The 19,971-nt window shown below is 39.0% G+C and overlaps 2 protein-coding genes across 3 annotated transcripts in view; one reads left to right on the top strand and one right to left on the bottom strand.

Moving 5' to 3' along the window:
* Positions 1-19,971, bottom strand: part of LOC109033274 (carboxyl-terminal PDZ ligand of neuronal nitric oxide synthase protein) — a 297,183-nt gene that overhangs the window by 70,402 nt on the left and 206,810 nt on the right. Inside the window, exon 5 of the mRNA XM_072297894.1 lies at positions 1,223-1,331. Within this exon, the coding sequence (XP_072153995.1) occupies positions 1,223-1,331 (109 nt within the window). The remainder of the gene's footprint in view (positions 1-1,222; positions 1,332-19,971) is intronic.
* On the top strand, positions 10,673-18,432 carry LOC109033275 (UDP-glycosyltransferase UGT5). 2 transcript variants are annotated; one of them, XM_072297885.1, is made up of 7 exons: positions 10,673-11,423; positions 11,750-11,975; positions 13,029-13,231; positions 13,968-14,442; positions 16,260-16,494; positions 17,378-17,600; positions 18,135-18,432. In XM_072297885.1, exons 2-7 carry the CDS (start codon positions 11,802-11,804, stop codon positions 18,415-18,417), a joined length of 1,593 nt encoding a protein of 530 aa, XP_072153986.1. In that variant the 5' UTR covers positions 10,673-11,423; positions 11,750-11,801; the 3' UTR covers positions 18,418-18,432. The 2 variants fall into 2 exon arrangements, with proteins under 2 accessions (XP_072153986.1, XP_072153985.1); XM_072297884.1 differs by having other exon boundaries at positions 10,674-11,201.

The following is a 19,971-nucleotide window of genomic DNA, read 5'->3' as shown; positions in this document are numbered from 1 at the left end:
TAGGATGGGGCCCTAACTAGAGGTAGGGCAGTGAGAGGTAGCTCACGTCCCTACAGATTACAGGCACGACACCTCCATGAGCTAGTTGCGAACGCTGCCACCGACTGGGTTTTGAGGTTTTAGTTACTGCGCATGCGCGCGCATGCGCAGGAGTAGCGAATAACGTCATTTCTCGCTGAACGCCAGTTGAGGACTGATGCCCATATGATCAGGTGTCATTGATATGCCGAGAGGGGGAATTGCACTCAAGAGGCGTAAATTCGCCGCCTCGAGTATCGAAGCCTCGTAGCCTGGTGGTACCGCGCTGGTCTACCATCTCTGCGATGCGGGTTCGAATCCATGCGAGAGCACGGATTTTTTACGCTCGGCGTTGATATGAAGGTAGGGCTGGACCCTACCTTCAGCTTGGGCCTGACCCTCCGAGGTTTAGGTGAAGCAATGTCACCTACCCGGGTTTGGGGCCAGGCCCTGCGCCGCAGTACCCGATCCTCCACCCGTTTTTTCCGTGAAGAGTATTTTTTCTTGTCGATGTTTTTAAGAGTCGGACTCCAGATCCAATGTGTCTTTTTTTTCCAGTGTTCAAAATTTTACGTCGAAAAAGACTCACAACACAGGGTGTTCGAAAATTAACTACTGATAACGAGAAATGAACAAGCATTTTTAACACAGCTCGAAAGGAGGTTAGACCATACAAATGACGTCACTTGTATTCTTGCCTTTTAATCGGTGTTAATGCTCAACACCTTTATCTTGTTTAGAAGTCGATTTCCAGACTTCATGTAATGTTATTCGTTTATCTCGTGAGATTTTGAAGAGGAAACGAGCTTTGACTAATATCTTGTCAAGTGGGTGGCCCATTGAAGAGCACGGTACAGGATGAGTGCTTCTCAGTTACGGAGCTTTTGAATCTCTGCAGCTAATTTAGATTTCGTAGATGAACGCGTAATTTTTCTGGAATTCGTTGTATGATTCCCATTTTCCATGCCAGTTTCAACCGATGAAAATTAAATAAATTGGGAAACCAATAAACAACTAACAATAAAGAGCACAAAATGCAAAAGACAAAATGGTACGCATTCATTGGCAAACCAATTCATAATTAATTACAAAGGGTACAAAATACACGTTAAAACTAACCCAGGTTAGATAAAGGTTGAAAGATAAAGAGCTTCATAACAAGAGTATTCAATGTAAAGTATGAAAAGTAAGAAATAGAGCTTACCTTTTTACTAGATTTGAAAACATTACATTTAAATACATTAGTTGACCCGTCTCTTGCAATGTAGCTAAATATTTTGAGATCTTGTGAGTCGTGAGATACATAGAATATCCTGAAACAAAATAAAATCAAGAGTTGAAAGGTTAAGCAAATTCGAATACTATCAATATTTTCAATGCAGCATTTTAGTATGTGGATAAAAGCATATGGGTCGGTGGGGATCAGTTGGTCTGTCAATGGGAGCTGAATCTTCTAGGTGTATAAACGCGGAGGATGAATGTTGATGTACACTGAGAAAAAACTATGGTTTATAAACCTATTAGAGGTAAATATGGAACACCACTAATAGTAGTACCTCTACATATAATAATAGCACATATACCTTAGTTATGGTACCTGTACCTCAATTAGGTACAGAGACCTTAGTATGGTTCACAGACCGAGAATCATTAGTTTATTTACGACTATTATAGGTGTTCCATATTTACCTCTAATAGGTTTATAAACCATAGTTTTTTCTCAGTGTATGACATTTTGAGTTTTCGTTGATGATATTTAGAACAGTAAATGCATTGCGAGCATGACAACTCGCTCCTCCCGTCACGCTGTACCCAAGTAGCATTTTTCAAACGGAAATCGCGATATTTTGAAACCAAGTTGCGATTTTTTTGTACGATTTTTGGCGATAAAATCGCTAGGATCACTAACATCTAAGCCATTATTATAGATCTTGTCGCCATTTTATCTCTGTAAAATCGTGTTCAATAATATCGAAATTTTATCTTAATTTAACACGAATTTATGTTCTGCATAAATAATATTGCAATTAATTTCCGTCGATAAAATCAGGATTTTACAGCAAATGCATGCTATACAATTGCAATTAATCTCAATCTTTTATTCCTTAATGTTTCAATACATCGACGTCAATAAAATCGAGATAGATTTTCCGATTAAATCACGACTTATCCTGATCACTGCTACTTGGGTAACACACAATCATTATGGTTGGTTTTCTCATTTGGCTATAATTCTGTCTCAGAAACTTTGTTCAGTTATGCTGATATCTCATGTTTTTCTCTTTAAAAACAAATTTGAACTCCTTCATCTGTAGTACAGTTTATGTTTATACGAAATCCTTGGCATCAGGATAGTGGATATTGGTGGACTCGAGGTGGACTACGGATGAATTTCAAAGAGAAATTACGGTACTTCATTGTGGCACAACCGGTGAGCTTTAAAATTTAGCAAAACATTTTTAATCGAATCAAATTCTCATTAAAAGTCTGAAGAATTGCCAAAACCGAGTGTCATAAGTCAATCTAATTGGTATTTGCTATTAAAATTTAACGTCATTCGTTACATTTCAATGTTTAATGTTCCTGATGACCTCCGAATTGGCAGACATATATTTCAAAAACTTTCAAAATCCACGCTCCACGTGTCGAGTAACTATGTAATGAGGGAGTACGAAAATATAATGATGATGATGCTTTGAGACGCAATTTTTGTTCTGCAATTCATTCACGTTGATACTCTGAATCCATACATGAGTGTACCTTGTTTTCAATTAGTGAGATGAAACTTCCAGATTTTTTTGTATACATGCGATGGTAGTGTATAGTATAGTCATAATGCGACGATTAAAACGTAATATGAAAAGAAAATTGGAATAATACTTTCACCAATAATAATTACTCAATACCGAAACTTTCTTAAAATATTACATATAACCAAAATTGTTGTCTACTTCAAAGAACATTCAATAGATCCATATTCAAGGTTAAATGAAAAATAAAATCATAAACTTCATAACTATACACTGGAAAAAAAAAACACATTGGATCTAGAGTCCAGACTCTGAAAAACATCGACAAGAAAAAATACTCTTGATTCAATCAGATTTAAGCTTAAATCAAGAACCAAGCCTCTTAATTTGAGCAGATTTCCTTTTGATTTAAGCTTAAATCTGATTGAATCAAGAGTCCTTTTTCTTGTCAATGTTTTCAAGAGTCTGGACTCAAGGTCCAATGTGTTTTTTTTTTCCAGTGTACAAAATACATGGCTAGTGAACAGCTTTGACTTGTATTGAAACAGCGATATTTCTTTCAAAACAGGACCAAACGTGCACTATCCACGTTGAGACAATTATTCCTATTTCACGTTTTAATGTTTCCTAAATATTGCCAATAAACTACGGTAAAAATATCCACCCAGTCCTCCTGGAAATATCTGCTGTCACCAGTCAATGCCCCACTCCTCGAGTAATTCGTAATGACCAGGTCTAATTTCAGATCGCATTTGATCGTTGAACGTTGCCAAATTTCCTAAAAGCGCCCGAAAACCCGCATTCGTCGTTTCCTCGTGAAAACGAGAACGTAACGACATATCAACGTTGCAAAGATTCCACTCGTAAATTGAATTTTCACCAGGAAACGGTTGATCATTCTCACCCGAAAATTTCACAGTTTATCCTCCAAATCATACGGAAAAATCGGCCAAATTTTCGACGGAAATAGCATATTGGTATAATTTTGAAAAATTGAATGGTTCGAGTTGATTATACAACTTTGTAGGGGATTTAAGTCCCTTCTTCTGGGATCCCTCCGTCTGATCGATTAATCGCGAAAGCGCATTGGCCACGCGGCCGCCGAATGGGCCGACTCATTTGTCACGAGCAGTTATAACCAAAGTTCGTTATACGTTTCCGCCCATAAACCACCCGTTGCCCGGGTCTCAAGAGCTTACCTCCGCGCTGAGGAAGAACGCCGTATGAGCCTTCAGGCGTCGCCAAATTTCCTTCGATAAAATCTTTATTTTCCAGAAAAGTTATGAATATTTACCCTTCAAATTTTCAGGAACGTCAGGTGAAATTACGAACAAAATCACCTGAAAAATTGGAGTAAAAAAATTCATAACTTTCCTCGAAAGTGAATATTTTATCGAAGGAAATTTGGCAACGCCAGAAGGCTCATACGGCGTTTTTCCTGAGCAGGGCAGCTTAGGCCTTCCGCTTTCTCGGGAAGTTTTGGCAAACGCAAGGACGATAAAAAGGGACGCACGTCAATGGACCCACGGGCTGGGACATTAATCAGGCAAAATCGATACGTATCGAAGATCGATAGCTCGAAACCGGCCCATCTCCCCCGTGGAAAGTATCGAACGGGGCGAGGGTTCCTTTTGAGCGCTCGTCGGAGCTGCTTACGCAGAGCCGCAATAAATTGTCATTAGCGCTCGGGCAAAAGGGAGGCAATTGCACGGAGCACGTGGTTTGATTTGTGGCGAGGACGCGGTCCGAAATGTTCCAAGGAGCTAAATTCGCGCCTTGCTCCGGCGGCGACTCGCCTTCTCGTTACACTGTGGCGGGAAACATGTTTATCAACATGGCGCATGGTGATTATGGCAGTGACGATGATTCCCGAGCCACCAAAAAGAGCAATAATGACCGAGTGGATTAAATTTTGGGGCCACTATCTCTGCCTGTTCCGTAAAATCACCTTCTTGCATAGGGGAACTAATGGCATGTATGTTGTTTCTAAAATTGGCCAGAAATAGTGATTCACTGGAAAAAAAAACACATTGGATCTAGAGTCCAGACTCTTGAAAACATTGACAAGAAAAATTAGTCTTGATTCAATCGGATTTTTGCTTAAATCAAGAACCAAGCCTCTTAATTTGAGCGGATTTCCTTTTGATTTAAGCAAAAATCTGATTGAATCAAGAGTATTTTTTCTTGTAAATGTTTTCAAGAGTCTGGACTCAAGATCTAATGTGTGTTTTTTTTCCAGTGCAAAAATAGTGATTCCTCATTGAAAAATGTACTTAGTCCGAATGTTCTAAATCGAGTTTTCCTCTATTACTTACGCTGAAATTTACATTGACCGCACTGAGAAAAAACTATGGTTTATAAACCTATTAGAGGTAAATATGGAACACCTATAATAGTCGTAAATAAACTAATGATTCTCGGTCTGTGAACCATACTAAGGTCTCTGTACCTAATTAAGGTACCCCGTACCATAACTAAGGTATATGTGCTATTATTATATGTAGAGGTACTACTATTAGTGGTGTTCCATATTTACCTCTAATAGGTTTATAAGCCATAGTTTTTTCTCAGTGCGGAGGTATCACCTACACCGGCAAAATTCAACTGATTTGTGCGAGATGCGAACATTTGTCATTTTTCCGACGTAAGTACGCCGTATCTTCTTTTTCACCTCGATGTGATATTCACGAAGTTCGAGAGAAAACGAAACCTCCTGTAGCAACGTTGATAGATCAAATTTAATTTCATGATGATCTACGACCTGGGGGGGGATATTGGAGGTTCTCTACTCAATATAGATCTCCAAAAATAGACATCTCATTACTGAGGATTCATCGGTATCAAATTTTTACGGGAGGAAAATCAATTCCAGTAACAAAAATGTCCCTCGAAAAAAAAACGAGTTTCACTTCATGGGAAAGGATGAGTCAAAAATGAGAGGAGCGCTTGAAATTACTGCCGTAAATCGCTTTTTACAAGGTGGAACGCTGCCATACTGCTGCAAAAAAAGATAGTGTTTTCCAAAACTTTGAAGAGCGATAGTAGTGCAGCTTCATAAAGGAACGGTTTTAAAAATGTAATACCTCGAGAGAGTCTTAACTTTACCCAAAATATCGACCCTTGAAATCTTCGAACTCAATGCTGAGTGAGTCAGCGTAGTAGCTGATCTTAAAATTAAAGTCTTCTAGTTTTACATTTTCTTTCCCTGACTTTTTTTTTTTAAAAAAATGAAAAAAAATCCACCTCTAATTTTGGCGAAATTTTTTTCACTTAAAACAAGAAAAATCCTTCGACTACCTCTGGAATGGCTAAATTTGCGCTTGTACGATCTTTAATAAAAATGATAAATTTTCCCATATTTTCCAGGGTTTTTTCGATTTCCAGACTTTCCCGATGTTTCCTTAACCAGCAGAGAGGCGTGAATGATCGATTATTCCGTTCACGTCTCGCGGCGTGAATCGATAATTCCTCATTTGAAGCTGTGGTGAAGAATCGATTATTGAGATATTCGTTGCGAACACCCTATTCGTCAATCATTTTCCATAGGTTGAAACGGCAGATCAATTGATATGTGGCAAAGGACGCCACACCACTGTCCTTAACTGTCACCCCCCTGCGGACTAATTATTGAAATTGATAGACAAAGTCATAGACAAAGAAGACATAGAGAGTAAGAAGCGATCCTATTGGTGGAAACGGGTGACTCTTATGGACTAAGGGAGAAAATGATGGACTAATTATCGGGTCCCTCGTGGGTTGCCGTTAGCTAGTATATCACCTACGTCCTTTGTCCATTGCAACCACTCGCTTCCACCAATAGGATCCCTCCATATCCCTTTTGTGTTCTTTGTCTATAGCATTGTCTATCAATTTCAATAATCGACCCGCTGACCTTATATGAGGGGCTTGGAGGACAAGGCGCACAAGTGCAGTTTTTGCTACTTCGAGAAAAACGCGTTTAAATTTTCTAAAGTAAATAGATCCTTATGGCGGAAAGAAAGTTCAAACTAACTTTTTGATGCTTAAAAATTGGAATTTGGAGGTTAATTATTCACAGAATATACATTACATTAGGACTAGTTTTACTTGAAATCATTAATACCTCAATTTTTCCAAAAACCGCACTTAAGCGCCTTGCCCTTCTGGCCCCTCATGTAGGCCACAACGACCCAACTTTTCCAGAGCGGCGCCCACATCGTTTCGTGAGAACCCCTCTTTAATGGCTCCGAAAGTACCGGGAGGAAACGTAACGAAAGCTCCGAGTCACCCCCGCAAAGGGGGGGGGGGGGAGGCAGGGTAATCAAATAAGCGTCGGCCGTGGCTAATCCTCGAACAGTCAAGCTCTAAAAATTGTGCTCTGCCTCCGGGGCTCGACGTTAGCGTCCCGTAATTAAATAATTAACTAAAGCTCAGGCTCTCACTTCCGGATCTCAACGACCTCGCCGGAATGAATAGCAAGTGAGCTAACACATGCTCCCCCCAACCCCCCCCCCCCCTCGCGCTGCCCACTTCAATAAAACGCCTCTTCAAAGGCCAGATCAGAGAGCCCCCCCCCCCCCCTCTCCGTTCTTTTTGAGAGTAACTTTTCCCTCCAATTTCCCGGACGAATGTTAATTCCATTACGTGTCCGACTTTTCGTCGCTCCTCTCGAGTGACGGCGTGTATCGATTTTCACGTGAGCCCTGTTCTCCGTATGGCTCTATGCTTTTTGAGGTTCATATGGAAATTGAGATACGCGGTTACGTCAGAGGAGCGGCGTTTTATACCCGGAATCAGTACGTCCCCACGCGAGCTTTTCGAAGTTGCACTTGGAGCTTCGGGTTCCTTCGCTTTGTTCTCTTCCGCCCTCAGCTCAACACGTGGTCATGTTCCGTTTCCTTCAACGTCCTGCATTTACATCCGCGATGGTCTGAAGTGCCTCTCTATTTACGACGGGGGTCTGGGAGACTTGAGAGTGTCTGTGAAGTTGTTAGTGGGGAAGCTCGCATAAAACTGTCACACACCGGAACCATCGCCTGTTCGGCGTGAACTCACTAGACGAGGAGGGAATTCAGGAAAAAGTTTGGTTCAGTTTTGGCAAATTTTCTACATAAAATTCGATTCTGACGACTGCAGATTTTAACAGTACTAGATAGTAGACATTTTTTTTTTTTTTTTTTTTTTTTTAATAAATAAAATCAAATTAGACGGTTCATGACTCTTCAATGAAATAAAATATTCGTGTTAAATTTGTCATTTCATTTTTTAAAATTCATTATTTGTGTCACGAGAGACACCAATGAAAAAACTTTGTACCAACACCTAAAAGTAGTGTCACATAACGTACCATTGAAATTCCATTTTATGCGTAATGGACCTTGAGCACTATATCAAAGTGTTTCACTTTTAACAACATAGAAGCAAATTTAAAGCCACGACATTTTTCTCTAACTCAACCTGTATGCTATTGACAATTTTTGTTGTTTATAATTAAAAAAAAACTTCGCATATTGAGGGAGGAGAAATATGAATCAATGCGGGCGCAATAAATGAAGCCGCTTTCAGAATCGATCAATGTTCTCTGTGTACTAATTTTTCATTTTAAAAAATAAAATACGTATTTATATTATTCGCTCCTTCAAAGAAGCACGAGCTTAACGAAGTTAGACCTAAGTAATGGGAGAAATTGTCTTCTTTAGACAGTCATACTGTTAAAATCACTCTGTTTTACGATAGTTCGATGACAGAAAAAAATATTCAGCACTGGAAAAAAAAAAAAAAAAAAAAAAAAAACACATTGGATCTAGAGTCCAGACTCTTGAAAACATTAACAAGAAAAAATACTCTTGATTCAATCGGATTTTTGCTTGAATCAAAACGAAATCCGCTTAAATTAAGAGAGTTGAAGCGCAGGAACAAACTTTGTAATTACCGCGCTGATGTTGATGGTCTCTGTGCCTCTTATCACCAGTTTTTCCTCCCAGAGGGAGCTGGTGATTAAATTTTCCATCCTTTTTTGTAATCTTTGTCTTGTGTGCTTTGATTTTGCTGCACTGTGCCGAGTCTGTTTACCTGGTAATCAGTCTCGGTCTCGCAATTACAGCGGAGCGACGGCTCGTTTTTGTTTTTAATTTATTTTCCGGTTGATAATGAAATTGTTATTATTTTGAAACGTCCCGGGTTTTGTTTATTCCTTTTTCTTTATTTGCAGCCTTTTCCCCAAATTAAGTTGTTCTTTTATTACGTGTATTTTGGCTGATTAAGTTGTTCTCATTAAGAGAGTTGGTTTTTTATTTAGGCTAGATTCTGATTGAATCAAAAGTACTTTTTCTTGTCGATGTTTTTAAGAGTCTGGACTCTAGATCCAAAGTGTTTTTTTCCAGTGAGTTTTAGGATAGTTTGATCGGAGAAAAAAAAAACCCAGTTTTACGATATTTGATGAGAGAAAATAAAAAAATAGAAAAAAATCACAATTTCCTCCGTCGGTTGGCAACCGGGGAGTTGCGATGATTCGTTTTGTGATGTAAAAAGTGTAGCGCGGAATTAGAGCGGACAACCGAGGAGGGAAACAAAAAAGATAACGCGGGAGGATAAAAATAATTTATTTTTTAGCACGTCATGAATGCAATTTTGCACTCGCTGGGTGTTCCCGGAAACAAGATTTACCGTTGATGGACGATGCACCCTTACTCAAACACAGAGAGGGATTTTCATTCGAGCAGCCCCCCCCCCCCTTCCGGGACCCTCCAAAGTCTCATGTTTGTGAAATTCCGAAAGCTACCTGCCGTTAATTAAAAAACCGAGTAAAATTATTAGGAGCGACTCCGGAATGGATGAAAAATTGGAATTCTTCATAAATTCAGTCGAATAGAAAAAATTAAAATAAAATAATTCACCCGAGAGTCATAAAAGCGGATCGGAAAAATGTGACTCTCCACGGGAGGAGGAGCCTCGGTGTCAAAGTTACTTAAAAGCTGTTTTTTAATTTTTTTGTTAATTTGGCCCATACCATGTATATTGAACGTCGCATCACATGCTAGCACAATTGATGAACTCGTGAGGTGTTAAAAATGCAATGAAAGGAAACCCCATTCTTTTAAATTAAATGCTTCCAGATCATTTGAGGAAGCCAGGCCAGGACTGCGACTGACCGCTCCACTCGACGCGATGGTACGGTTTGACGAGTCACGGCGCAGACATGCAACTATTCGTGCACTTGGGAGTTGTGTTGCGGGGCCGTCAATTGAAGGCGCCCGTGGCGTCCGCTCAGCAGGAGCACACATTGGCGGCAGATAATAATATCTATGCACTTGATTTATCCGGTTGTAGTTGCGAAAAAACAGAATCGACGAGGAAATCAAATTACGAACCCTTAGTGTTCTTGAAAAGTTGTCAAATGATTGAGTTCAACAACGATTCTCATAGTTGACAACAATTTTTCTCCAACATTTAAATCAGTATAAAAAATGTTTGCAAATAGGATGCGATCAGATCGCCTTAAAACTGTGGCAATGCGTTTAAAGGATGAAACAGTTTACGATTCGAGATCAAATGTTTGAATTATCTATTAAAACTCATTTTTTTTCTAGAGTCGCTAAACATTTTGAAAGTAAACTGAAATCATCGTAAACATAATCGGTTCCATTTTTATCCACCCGCAGTCTACTGAATCAATTTTTTTGAACGTCTCCCTCTTGATTTCTTGAAAAAAGAAATTAGTCGTTTTTTTTATTAATCACATTCCTAACTTTATTGACCAACATACGTACATCAACATCAATCCTACAACTTCCTCGAAGTCTCCTTTTATCTTCTACTTCCGGTTATCTTCTATCTTCGGTTCACTCTTATCACTGGCACCTCCCACTCTCTCACGACAGTAGGCCACTTTGAACTGAACGAGTGTTTGGAAATACTTAATCTACATTCGGCTATAGGTGTCACCTTTATTTATACGCTGAAGTGTTTTATCTGAGTCGAGTGTATTTGCTGACGCTAATTTGAAGCGATATTGCAGAAAACTCCTACCTGCCATGGAGACACTATGGGACCATAGACTTATTTTGCGAAAATAGTCCAACTGTGAACATAAGGAAATTGCATTCCTAGGACTGTCCGTTAGTGAGTCTCATATTTCTGAAACGAGCGTACGTTTCCAGACGGATTCACATGGTGTCGATTTAATTATAATATTGAATTAATTAAATTTCAAAAAGCGAACATTTTATGCCATGGCTAATAATTCTTTCCGATTTTTTTGGCGCGCGAATTTTTTTCAAACGATAAAGTGAACCTAAGCCGTCACCTTCATCATTGTTTTTCTTCAATTGTTTTTGGCGTGTTTTAAATCGTTTACGGCGTGATTTGAAACCTCGGAACCGTGGAGTGAAGAATGATTAGTTTTGGACCGAACTAATGTCCTAACAGTGTCATAACTCAGTGAATGGACGAGCGGTGAGAATCCTAATTATGTTTTGAATAATGAGTTATAACGTACCAAGTACAATAACATTGAATAATTGACGGTTTTTGGATACCCGCCGATCGCCTACTCCCTAGAACAATTCATAATGCTGCAATAGACGCCCACCTGCAAATATTGTAAACCAGTTTTGAATGCCCAACCATCCCCCTTTTCGAAGTAATCTTAATATGCAATTAAAGGTGTACTAGAAGGTAAATGAGTTGGAATTGTTATTGCTAGTTGAATAAAACCAAAGAATGCTGGTTTTGAAAAAAAATGAAGTGTTGCAAATTTTGGATGTCTTGCTTTGTGAGTCAAAACTTCAGTTAAGTTACGAAACATTAGTTGTTTAACGTTCGTCTGACACTGACTTTATTAACATTTGGAAATTAAGATCCGTTTTGAATTCAAGCAAAAGATACAAATATAACCTTACAATTGACGATGTTAAAACTTTACCTCACTCGATGATTTTTTCCGCTGATTATTAGGTGAATTAAAAGAGGATGTAACACGACTTTTTTCCTCTCTCTTTCAGTTTAGAGACCAGAATCTCTCTCTGATAAGAACATAATTAAAACTAACGAGCAATGATTCGCACAAGTCTCTTAGCACTTCTATTCTTGAGTGCGTGTAAGGCTTTCAGTATTCTGGTCTTCTATCCTTGTCCTGGCTACAGTCATCAACGGGGAATTCTAGCCCTTACGGAGAGGCTGGTTAAAGATGGTCATAAACTTTTCGTTATGAGCCCAAATGCTGTGCCCGTAAGTACTTGTTCCTTTTCAATTACATAGTTGAGATGAGGAACAAACATTTCCTCAAGAAGCTATACACAACGCTAGAATCACCTCGAGATCTACCAAACATTTAAGGAATAATCTGTTAAGACGATAAAATTGTCATTTTAGGGATAAATAATTCAAACATATTTCTATGAATAGTTCTAAAATTAGCACTAGCTTAGCGACGGTTGTATAAATTGATGTTTAAGTATTTAGTATGGTATTGGTATTATTAAAGGGATTTAATATATGGTTTCGGGGTACTTAGTGTGTAAATGCTTCTGGATGCTTGATGTTAAATATTCAATGCTCCAACGGCATTCACAACAATTATTTTCTTTATTTTTGTTTGTTTGTTTGTTTGTTTGTTTGTTTGTTTGTTAGGTGGCCAGTGCTATAAGTTAAAATAAAAACTGTTCACTTAAATTAACATTAACATAAAGTTTTTTTTATTAGTAGAAGCTTTTCGGCCTTGTCCGTCGTCAGGACTGGGCAAAAAAACACAGTTTGAGACGACAGTTTGAAACACAATCCATGATTAATTCTGATTGATATTACTTCATGCAAACTTTCTAAAGATACAAGTTTGGGTATAGTAAAGTAAAAATAAATGTACATGATTGATTCTGATTCATATTTTTTATTAGTTCATGCAAACTTTCTGAGTAATGATAAAAGTTTGCATGAACTAATACGAATCCGAATCAATCATTTGAACTATGTTTTTTTTTTTTTTTTTTTTTTTTTTTTTTTTTTTTTTTTTTTTTGCTAAGTCCTGACAATGGCCAAGGCCGAAAAGCTTCGACTAGTAGATACTTCATTTTTATGTTGATATTAGTTAACAATTCTTATTTTAACCCGTAGCGCTGACACCTTACAAACAAACAAACAAAAATTACACAAAAAGCTACTGACATAATGGTGTACATAAACACTTTCAAGACGATAATAAATTAGTTTATACCAGATAATTAATGCTACAGGATTTCGTATTTTTACATTTCGAGGACTCATACTTAAAATTTTACGTTTCAGGGTCTGGACAAACACAAAAATTACACCTACGTTGACTTTTCGTTTTCGTACCAGTACTTCACAGATGACAAAAAAGCGGATGATAGCGAGAAGGTGAATGTGCAGAAACCGGTGTCTAAATGGAAACTTCCCGAGTTATGGCCTGCTATTGCCGATATCGCACGGAAGCAGCTTATGAGTGAAGCATTTTTGCAGTTCAATCGGTAAGTAACGAAGATGAAGGGGTAAACGTACAAGTGAAATTCCGCAGTGAGTACAAACAAATTACTCATTTTAGACTTCAATAGTGAGAGTACATACACATGCCTGGGGATATTTTCTGTTGTTTTTGGGAAAGATGTTTGTCCAGATAAACACATTCGTCCTTTCATATTCCGATCCACCGTGTACACCAAAATGGATTGATAGGCGTCGAAAAATGGAAGATAATGAAACCGAGATATTTAATGCGGCCAAACACACGTAATATTAGCCCTAAAACCGTAAATAATTTTTCCAACTCGGTAAATACCCAATTTTACAGAAAAATCAATTTGTCAAAATGCTGGAAAATCAGACTCTTATTTTTGGCTAACAAATTGGGAAAGAATGGTTCTTAATAAACTGCATGTGACCTAAAAGCTACTATTACGCAATCAATCCGAGCTCATCAATTCTACAAGGTGGACGCCGTTATTGGTTGTTCCTCCACCTGCCACTACCTGCCGGAGCGCTGCTATCAAATTGCCAAGGATCTCCTCACATGTTGATACAGCATCGAGTTCTCAATGGTCGGGTGGATTGTAAGTTTTGAAATCCCGGCTTTTGGCGCCTACGCTACGGCCAGAACCAATCAGAATCCCGGAAATCTGACCTTGTTTAATCAACAGGCTTGGTTTGATCGTGTGATAGTGTCGTTTGGACCGGGTGCTTTCACACCCCATCAAAAATCTGTTACAGGCGCGTGAAGTCAGAAAAAATCAAATTCGACCTCATAATCATCGAGACGCTCTACATCCCGTACGCGTGTATATTAGCCAAGGAGTTCTCTGAATCTGCGCCGATTATTTCTATGTCTTCCATAACGACGGACTTCGTGGCGGAGGATCATCTCGGAAGCATAATGCACCTATCCTTCCAGCCTTCGCGTAGCTACACGAATCGGATGAGTTTGTGGCAGAAATTGGACAATTGGGTCATCCATTACTACATAGTGCCTGAACTGAAGAAACAAATGGGTATCGCAACGCGCAGGTATTGCAAGGACGTCTACGGCCCTGAATATGAAAGTATTGTAGGTGGCTGCGAATGGCAGTCGAAGATCGGTCGTTCCTTGATCACATCCAACCCGATCTATTTTTATCCTCGACTTCTAGGTCCCAACGTCATCGAAGTTGGTCCACTACATATTAAGCAACCAGAAAAACTACCGCAGGTAATTTTTGAAGGCGAACATTTCAACGTTATTTCTATGTTTTCGGGATGATTCAATTTTAGCGGCTCTGGTGCTTGCACTAGAGCTGCTATTCCGGACGGCCCCAGCTGGGGAGTATCAATGGACCATGTTACATTGGAGAGACCGCGCGTTGGTTGATGGAAATCGGCGCCATTTTCGACTATGTACCTTGTCATGACTTTATTTTATTGCATATTGTTTTATTGTTAGCCAATGCTATGTTGTGTAGTGTATTTTTGGAATCATGGTGATACAGTCAATAATTCAAAACTTGTCTGTGCTTTAATCTCGTGATGGAAAAAATGTACTTTACGTTCAAAATTTGAAATTTTGAATTTTAAAGTTTTCGCGGTTTTTTGGAAGAATGCAGTGGTTGGAGCTTCCTAGGCATATTACTCGATATCAGCTGATAGCAAACAAAGGTTAGGTTACCAAGGAAACCGTAAACGTTTAACAACTAACACTTATCTAGGCCCTCATTCTTGACTACAACTACCGTCGCCAGAGCCGCTTTCCGACGCGAATGCGTTGGAGCTTACTGCTTGTTTTAAGTTGGAATCTACCGTACACTGGGAAAAAAAACACATTGGATCTAGAGTCCAGACTCTGAAAAACATCGACAAGAAAAAGTACTCTTGATTCAATCAGAGTCTAGCTTGAATCAAGAACCAAGCCTCTTAATTTAAATGGATTTCGTTTTGATTCAAGCAAAACTCCGATTGAATCAAGAGTATTTTTTCTTGCCAACGTTTTCAAGAGCCTGGACTTTAGATCCAATGTGTTTTATTTTCCAGTGTAATTTTAGTAATTTTAGACTAACTCTTGTGATAATGGGCCACTAGCGCTGGTTACGGAATCGTGTTTTGAAGCTCGAATCTTGTGGATCAGTTAAAAATAAAACGATTATTAATGTTAACCGAGATATAACCCTGAAAAACTCGGTTTATGACGTCATCCACCGCGGGAGTGACACACTCGGTTTCTTTCTCCTTGCTTCAGCCGAGTTTCAGGTTGGGTAACCAGTGAAAATGTGTGTCACCTTGATAATTGAAAGCAAGGTGGAAAAAACCAAGGGTGTCACTTCCGCGGAGATGAGGTCATAAACCGATATTTTCAAAGTGCGATATCTCGGTTGATATTGAACGTAGAAAGTTATTGTTTGGATAGATCTTATTATTTTTAGCTGAACTACGAGAATCAAGCATCAGAACAAGATTATGAAACCAGCAAGACTGACTAAATGTATTTTTATGTGAACGTTCGTGGAGGACCACCTCGGTAATTAAAAACTCTACATCAAGTTATGGCCGACAATGTTTCCAGGAGTGTTTCAGTGTTTCACGAACATTTTGGTGCAACAATAGATCAAAGCTATAAAGCCAAACTGAAAGTATATAGGAGTGTTTGCAGTTTCTAGTTTAAGGACCATACAACTCAGAGGAGAAGGTTTTCATATGACATGATTAGGGGATAAAAATTGATGGATTACGATGCAGCCTCACGAATATCCGAACAAAAATGAATTAAATAGCTTGCAATTATTCTTAGTGATATTCCTGAATATTGTCCGCCGGCGATTCGAACTTTTCGACCTAACTTGACATTATTCTGCAGAAATATTTGCCACTAAATATTCGGATCCACATTTCGTTTCTTAGTTTTCTAAAATAAACGTAATATTTATATTAACCTGTTACCGAAATGAGTCTTAATTCAATTATTTGATTTGTATGAGCTGATGCGGTGGAAAAAACTGTCACTGGTATTCTATCGTTTAACTATTCTTGACTTTGCAGAATTTACAAAAATGGCTTGACGACGCCGAAACTGGTGTGATATATTTCAGTCTCGGGAGCAACGTAAGAAGTAAATCATTGCCTGAAAATGTGCTAGCCAACTTTTTGAGGTGCTTTAGAGAGCTGCAGCCACAAGGTTACCGAGTTTTATGGAAATGGGAGCTGGACGGAGAAATTGGGGGGCAATCCAACAATATCCTCGCCCAAAAGTGGATTCCACAAGAAAGTGTTTTAGGTACAGTGCTTCTTCAACAAACTTTAATCGATGAAACTGAATAATTCCTGATCATTATCCTTCGTTAAAACTGAACATCACAAAGGAAACTGTATTTTTCTTATGACAAACAGGGCGTCCTGTTCAGCCATAGACCCCGAATATGGAGAATATTTATTGTGTCGAATAAAAAGTTTTTCTTTTGATGGAGTGGTTCTCAAGTGCTCCCTTCCGAGCCAAAACCTCCAGATTCCTGAAAAACTAGTTACCTAATTATTCTTCTACCTGCAATTTGGGTTCACAGGGAGCCGCATTTAAAGTTAATGCGACATATTTTCTATCATATATTGCGGAGCTGGGCTTTAAAATGATAACCAACACTTGAAATATTTCCTTCGGGGATTGACAGCTTACGTGAGATCCGAAATCCGAAGGAAACTCCGTCGCTATGACCGATATGTCCCTATAAGCGTCGTGGTTATATCCGATACCTAAATACGTTGATCTAATGGAGTTTCGGCCGGGGCCGAAGAGATCACTGGGAAAAAAGACACATTGGATCTAGAGTCCAGACTCTTGAAAACATTGACAAGAAAAAATACTCTCGATTCAATCGGATTTGTGCTTGAATCAAAACGAAATCCGCTTAAATTAAGAGGCTTGGTTCTTGATTTAAGCTAGATTCTGATTAAATCAAGAGTACTTTTTCTTGTCGATGTTTTTAAGAGTCTGGACTCTAGATTCAATGTGTTTTTTTTCCAGTGATCTCGTCGCTATGACCAATGTCGTTATAAGCGATATCCACTATATATAGTACTTCCGCTAGGATACTGATACCCAGTTTACATCTTAAATGGCGACTCTTTCTTCATTCTTTTCTCATTTTTTTCTCATTTTTTTTCAGCTCACCCAAAGGTGAAAATCTTCATCATGCAAGGTGGACTCCAAAGCTTCCAAGAGACAGTGCACTATGGTATTCCAATGGTAGGGATCTCTTGGTTTGGAGACCAAGAGGTAAACGTCAATAAAATAGTGGATGCAGGAATCGGAGTGCAACTGCTGCCAAGCGATCTCGACTCATACGAGAAAGTCAAATCCGCTATTGAGACAGTGCTCTTCGATGAAAAGTAAGAATCGTTTTCGTTACCTATGCCAAAAAAAAAGGAGAATGATAAAAGGACTGTGGAAAAAATCCAATTCTGTATAGAATTCGGTGCTAATCAATATTGACATTCCGTCCCTGTTCGCTTGTTCTTTCGGAGATTTCACAGCGTACGACTGTTCAAAATAGTCAAAAAGTGCCGAGTTTCCCTATTTCTTGTAGAACTATACATAAGGAGTATTTTAAGTATTACTTAACGCAAACGCGGGGAGGGGTGTCTCTATCTCTATATCTCTATTTACACTCAAAGACGTACGAAAATGCATGAATACCAAAGTGACAAGAGACCATGACAAAGGGCAAATGACAGAAGAGAATTCAGTTCCCTTGAATAACCCTCGGACTTTTATCTTGGAGGGCCCAGCCCTACAGGCTGTAGTTGGCGCTTTTTTACCTCAGCGCTAGGTTGTATATTTCGTGTTTCTATTCTGACCCTTTATCTGATTTCGTTTTTGCACGAATATGAAATGCCTGTTAACCTCTATATTGAACATTTCAGATATTCGATGAACATGAAGAGATTTTCAGCCATATCGCATGACTTCACCGCTCGAGGAATGGACCAAGCGGTATTTTGGGTAGAGCACGTCGCTAAACACGGTGGTGCATCTTACTTGAGGCCTTCGACTGCCGATGCCACTTTTTTTGAGTACTTTTGCTTGGACATTATTTCAGTGATATGTCTTTTTAGTTTCCTATTCATTCACTTTTTACATATATTACTTAAATTCATTTTTTCTAAGGTTAGTAGGGCATTTGAAATTAAAGTGAAATCATCGTAAGCGTTTGTTTTCATTTATATCCATAGTCTACGGAATTAATTTTCTGAAAGTCTTCCTGAAGGTTTTCGGGAGAGAAGAAGAAATTAACAAGTTTTTAAGTTCCTAACGTTATACTTACACGTGACATCAAAATTTCTGAACTTTAAAGAATTTCTGACTTTTCATCTTTGATTAAAATTGAACGACAATGCCAGTGTTCTCCCGAATTTTCAAAACTTGTCCTCCCGATAAATTACTAAATGCACATACGTTATTTTATACGTGAAAATTTACATTTTGCCAACGGCATCGGGTGGGGCTAGTGAAATATTTTACCCTGCTACGTAGAAAAAAGTTTGAAATGCAGTTACGAAATTTACTACTCTGAAGCAATGATACCTTACAATGAAAAATAGAATAAAATGATGTTTTCAAAACTACCACTTAAATCTGTCACTTTTCCCACACATCCGATAAAAATTTGGAAATAGCATGACGTGAACTCAGCGCACACTTCTATAAGAAAAATAAAATTTCCTCTCTGAAATTTTGCACTACTTTTTTTTCCTGATTGCGTGCGGTTGCATCGAAAAACACGTTTTACACTAGATGACTGTGTATAAAACTGAATTGTTTATTAAATTATTAATTAACAGACAAAAAAGGCCTGATTTCTCATGCACGAGTTAAAACGTGTCCACCGTATCATAAAACACATTTCGATGGAGAAACATACACTTCGCTCTTTAAATTCCAACCCCGTCCACGGGTTCATTCATGCAGCGACGAGGCGTGAATGATCGATTATCGATATCTCCCCATTTGAAGCTGTGGTAAGGAATCGATAAATTAGGTGTTTGCTGCGAACACCCTGTTTATCGATTCTTTCCCATAGGTTTAAACGGCAGATCAATCGATATATCGCGAAGCACGCCACGCTATTCCGTTCACGCGGGTTCAACATTTACGTGGACAATTCCAACTCAACGCTTTTCACAGCGGAGCCCGTCACCGAGTGGTCACATCTCTGTGGGCAGTTTCAGACACGGTTGCCGATCGCGGCATACAACCCCCCCCCCTATTTCTACCGTGCTAAGGAAGAACGCCGTATGAACATTCGAGAGTTGCCAAATTTCCATCGATAAAATGGTCGTTTTTTAGAAAAGTTATGAATATTTTCCCTTGAAATTTTAAGGACTTTTCGGTGAAATTGCGAGCAAAATTATCTATAAAAATTGGTAGAAAAATATTCAGAAATTTACCAGAAAATTTGCGTTTTATGAAAGGAAATTTGGCAACGCCTGAAAGTTCATACGGCGTTTTTCCTTGGCACGGCAGAATTCCCCTCGAAATTCGTGTTTTCCTGTACGAATCGGCACCTCCGCCTGAATGCTGTCACGTCACATCACGCACCCCGATGGAGCGGGGGCGGAAGGGGGGACGATCTTGAGAGCCACAACGGAGCGTCCATCGCGGAGCTCGCGCGGGATGAACCCAATTTAAAACCGATCCACGTATTCATGAGTCCGGGAACAATCCGCAAATGAATTTCGGTTTGTGTGGGTGCCGCTTCAC

This window comes from Bemisia tabaci, chromosome 3 (assembly GCF_918797505.1).
Source record: "Bemisia tabaci chromosome 3, PGI_BMITA_v3".
Taxonomy (NCBI): domain Eukaryota; kingdom Metazoa; phylum Arthropoda; class Insecta; order Hemiptera; family Aleyrodidae; genus Bemisia; species Bemisia tabaci.
This window is presented reverse-complemented; position numbering and strand designations above follow the sequence as displayed.

Coding starts and splice junctions, on each gene's coding strand:
- LOC109033275 (XM_072297885.1), top strand. CDS start 11,802: ATGATTCGCACAAGTCTCTTAGCACTTCTATTCTTGAGTGCGTGTAAG. Junction 16,495..17,377: donor TCCACAAGAAAGTGTTTTAG/GTACAGTGCTTC, acceptor ATTTTTTTTCAG/CTCACCCAAAGGTGAAAATC. Junction 17,601..18,134: donor ACAGTGCTCTTCGATGAAAA/GTAAGAATCGTT, acceptor TGAACATTTCAG/ATATTCGATGAACATGAAGA.